Raw genomic sequence first — 4,039 nt, 5'->3', positions numbered from 1 at the left:
AACTTTGAATTTCAAAAAGAAATCACATGCAATCTGACAAACTCACATGCACTTTTACTTCAAATGACCTGATTATGAATTAATGTTTATGCAATAAAATCATGACAAGAATCACTAAAATATTATCTCATTGGACCAATTTCATATAGATCAGATCAATCAATGTAAATCTAATTGAATTACTCAAAATCTCATATATCAACAATTTTGTTTTTATTCAAGATCACATGCACATGCAATTGACAGAACAAAGTTAAAGTGATTGGGCCGTCAATTTTAATAGATCACGTTTAAAAACAAATGAGATTCTCGATACTATCGCGTGAAATCTGATACACTTAAAATGTGATTGGACCGTTTGATTTAGTGGGCTGACACACTATTACTTTCTATTATCATTGGGCCGAGATGTATGCATTAATTGAACATTGAATATGGTGATCTATAATGTCTGACAATGTTGAGTAAATGTTGGTCGATCGTTCAGGAAGCTGGATCGGACAGCGTGCTGTTCGATCGGTCAGGGGTGCTGTTCGATCGAGTGGAGTTGTTGTTCGATCGGTTGGGATGCTAGCCGTTCGGACAGCTGTCCGTTCGGCTGATAGTCAACAAGTCAACAAATGAATTATAAAGTGACGTAATGGAACGAACAGCTGATCGATCGAACAGTTGTTCGATCAAGTGAAGATGTTATTCGAGTGAATATCAGTCAAAGCACCTGGAAACTGACAATTATAAAACTAACAAATATTAATAGCCGACAACACTTATCACTTCATTGGACCGTTCAAATGACACAAATCAGATATTCACGTGATGAGCAAATGAATTTCACTGTTTGCAATTAAAGAATCACTTTGATTGGACCTTACTAACATGCAATTGAGTCAAGGATCACATGAACTACTGACAATCTATGACTAATCCAATTAAATGATCTCACAAATGGCCGACAACAATGATGAGTGCTTCACATGTAAACTGTCAACATGAAATCAAATTTAATATTGATGGCCGACAATTATTTATGTAGAAAGAATTTTAGTGGACCAATGTTATAGATCAGAGAAATGTCATCAAAAGAAGCATGTTGACCGTTCGGCTGGGATGCTAGCCGATCGGCTAGCTGTCCGATCAGTTAGGTCAAACAAAGTCAACCCCTTTAATGAATGCAGTAAAGTGCTTTGGATCGGACAGACGTTCGATCGGACTGCTATCCGATCGGTCAGCAGTCAACAAGTCAAAGGCTTTAAATGAATTTCAATGTTTAGCGTTGGAACGGTTAGCTAGCCGATCGGTCCACTAACCGATCGGTCGGCATTCAAGTGAACATGAACAGCAACAGTACCCATTTTATCAACTTTTTCGAACAGAAAATCTTAGATTTCTCTCAAACGGCTTTGAATTAAGATCTGAAATTTGTAGGCTTGTAGATCAGATAATTTCGCACATCATATCCAAAAATTAGCAATTTTTAACCGTTAAAACCCGTTTAATTTGACGATTTTCGGTCGAAAACGTGAAGAAATGTAAAGATGAAGAAATTTGACAAATCTGAGTGAAATTTGAATCTGATTCTGATGATTTTCTATGCGAAATCGTGCGTTTGATCCGTGCAGTCGAGCTCCTGCTCTGATACCACTTGTTAGGACCGGTTTAGACTACGAAACGATTGCGAACCGAACGTGTGACGTGCGGAATCCGTACACGAACGTGACCGAACACACGAGACGTAATATAATCGGTGATTCTATTGAATGATATGAAATCGTACAAAGCACCTGAATCACGATGTCACTTTCTCTCTCTAGTTTCTCTCTCTAGGATCCAAGCTCTCCAAAGTCTTCAAATGAGCAAAGTGACAAAAGTCTCTAAGTCTAACCCTAAGACTTCTATTTATAGGCCAAGGGATATAAGGAAGTTCTCCTTATTTACAATCATGCCACCTTGCCTTTTAGTATCTAATATTACAATATAAGCCTAGAATTCTTCTGTTTCTGCTACGAACGGAATTGACGGAGGCGATAGACATAAATGCACCAACATAAATGAACGATTCAATGCAATATTGTTTATTTCCTTCTATTACAAATGCGTGTTCCACTTCGCGGTATCTGCAAAAACAGATTGGCAAAATCTTCATTCGCGATACCCACACAAAGTGGTGACCACACACAAATATTGTAATAGGCCAGCAAAGGCAAAACATTAAGTGTCTATCCGGCTGGATGCGCACATACGGTTTTCACAAAACCTACACAATTCCTAAACCTTAACGGGATGAAAACAGGAATTGACTAATACTCATACGACAAAGGTATAGAGTATACTCAACTGCGCTTTACAGCCAACAGAGTCATCCATATACGCGCTCACACAAAGAAAGTAAAAGAGTTTTTTTTTAAATACTTTGAGCCACACATACTTGCATATCACCTAGATATGCAAAAGGCAAATTTAGACTTAATGCTATTTACAATAACATTAACTCATATACGTTCAAACATGCAAGTAATAAAAAACACTTGTCAAATTGAACTAAACGGTTAAAACTTTATATTCAAAAAATTTCTACACCTACACGGTGCACAAGAGATTTACATAAGGTTTCTAACATTTACATCGAGGAAACAAAAAAGGGCACGCAGGCCAACCTAGTCCTTCTTTGTACCGCACCACCCTTGCCATCACCAGCGGTCTCTTCCTCCTCTTCATCATCACCATACAATAACCGCAAGCGGTCCACATAGTCTTCCGCGTCCAAGCATTTATCAAGTTCCTCAAGGGCGGAAATGGACATGTCGTTATACGCTGCAAGAGCGGCAGCAAGACGCGCTTCAGTATCCACGCCATGGAACCCAGACCTTTCATCGGTATATTTTCCTTGGGATAAAACATTGATATGGCTGATGCATCGGTTGTAGCCAGCTTTAAAACCAGCCTCCCGCGCGCGCAGCCTGATCTCCTCTACACCAGCTGCGTTCTCAGGTGCGTCGAGGATAGCCTTAACAATCTGCAGAATACAAGCAATAAGGTTATCACAGGAAAATCTAAACAAAAGCAAAGGCACCAGATACTTACATGCCCAATGCCGTGATCACGCATCCAATCATGATCGGCCTTAAGCTGATCGAATGAAGAAACAAGGCTATCTCTAGCCTCGGCAGCCTCCCTTGCCCGCGCTTCAGCTTCGGTCGCGCGGGCCGTGACCTCCGCAAGAATGGTCACGTGGTTCTGCACTTCAGCCTTTCAACAACAAAGAAACCAAGTATAAAGATACTCAATCATACTTGTGAAACAGAAAGATACAAATTCAAGAGCAAAAACAACTCATACCTAGAGGCCCTCAACAGTCTTGTTTAAGCTGGTGCGGTCAACATTTGCCTCTTCAAGAGCCTTGGCAGCGCGGACCTCCGCCTCCTTGGCCTCTCTGGCAACCGCCTCAACTGCGGCCTTCTCCTTGACCAAAGCAGCATTCGCTGCCTTGACATTAGTCAGCTCCTGACGAACACGAAGCATCTTTTCATTCTGTTTGGCCCAAGATTCTTTCCAACTCTTACGCTCATCAGAAAGCAATTTGGCAAGAGTACGAACCTGTTTAAGGCCAGCAGTTGCAGCCCACTCTTCAGTCAGTTTATACTGCTCAAAGGCAGCCTTCTCCCTTTTAAGCTGCTCCGCACCCTCCCGAGCAGCTTTCACCAACGCTTCAGACTCAGCCCGCAAGCGAGCGTTTTCCTCCTTCTTGCGCCCCAACACCTTGTAGTCTTCCATAATGGCATTCGCCATTATGGAACTCCCCACAAGCATGGAGGAGAGTTGGTTGATCCGGAGCTCACGGGGTAAAGCGCGGGCCTGATAAACTTCAAACGGGGTGCCCAAACCACCCAAAATCTCCTTACAAGCAGAAGGATCACTTGAAATATCATCCCTTGCATAATGCTCCAAGGGGGACGATGATAGTTCACAGCCCGGTCTTCCGTATAGGTACAGTAGTAGTACTCCAATTCAGACTCTTTAGGCTGAATAGGAGGACCTTCAA

The 4,039-nt window shown here is 41.7% G+C and overlaps 1 protein-coding gene across 1 annotated transcript; it reads right to left on the bottom strand.

Moving 5' to 3' along the window:
- Nucleotides 1–2,304: 2,304 nt before the first annotated feature.
- On the bottom strand, nucleotides 2,305–3,786 carry LOC110925212. Its single transcript, XM_022169179.1, has 5 exons — nucleotides 3,655–3,786; nucleotides 3,352–3,594; nucleotides 3,082–3,246; nucleotides 2,672–3,013; nucleotides 2,305–2,436 (listed from the first exon to the last, which is right to left on the bottom strand). Exons 1-5 carry the CDS (start codon nucleotides 3,784–3,786, stop codon nucleotides 2,305–2,307), a joined length of 1,014 nt encoding a protein of 337 aa, XP_022024871.1.
- Between the last annotated feature and the right edge of the window lie 253 nt (nucleotides 3,787–4,039).

The sequence above is a fragment of the Helianthus annuus genome, chromosome 17, assembly GCF_002127325.2.
Source record: "Helianthus annuus cultivar XRQ/B chromosome 17, HanXRQr2.0-SUNRISE, whole genome shotgun sequence".
Taxonomy (NCBI): Eukaryota; Viridiplantae; Streptophyta; class Magnoliopsida; order Asterales; family Asteraceae; genus Helianthus; species Helianthus annuus.
The sequence above is the reverse complement of the archived record's forward strand: the minus strand, read 5'-3'. Positions and strand labels throughout refer to the sequence as shown.

What these genes read in the sequence shown, in the direction of transcription:
- LOC110925212 (XM_022169179.1), bottom strand. Translation starts at nt 3,786, where the DNA reads ATGGCGAATGCCATTATGGAAGACTACAAGGTGTTGGGGCGCAAGAAG. An exon ending in AGCAGCTTAAAAGGGAGAAG is followed by an intron (nt 3,595 to 3,654) that starts GCTGCCTTTGAG and finishes GGCCTTAAACAG; the next exon opens with GTTCGTACTCTTGCCAAATT. An exon ending in GTGATGGCAAGGGTGGTGCG is followed by an intron (nt 2,437 to 2,671) that starts GTACAAAGAAGG and finishes TTGCATATCTAG; the next exon opens with GTGATATGCAAGTATGTGTG.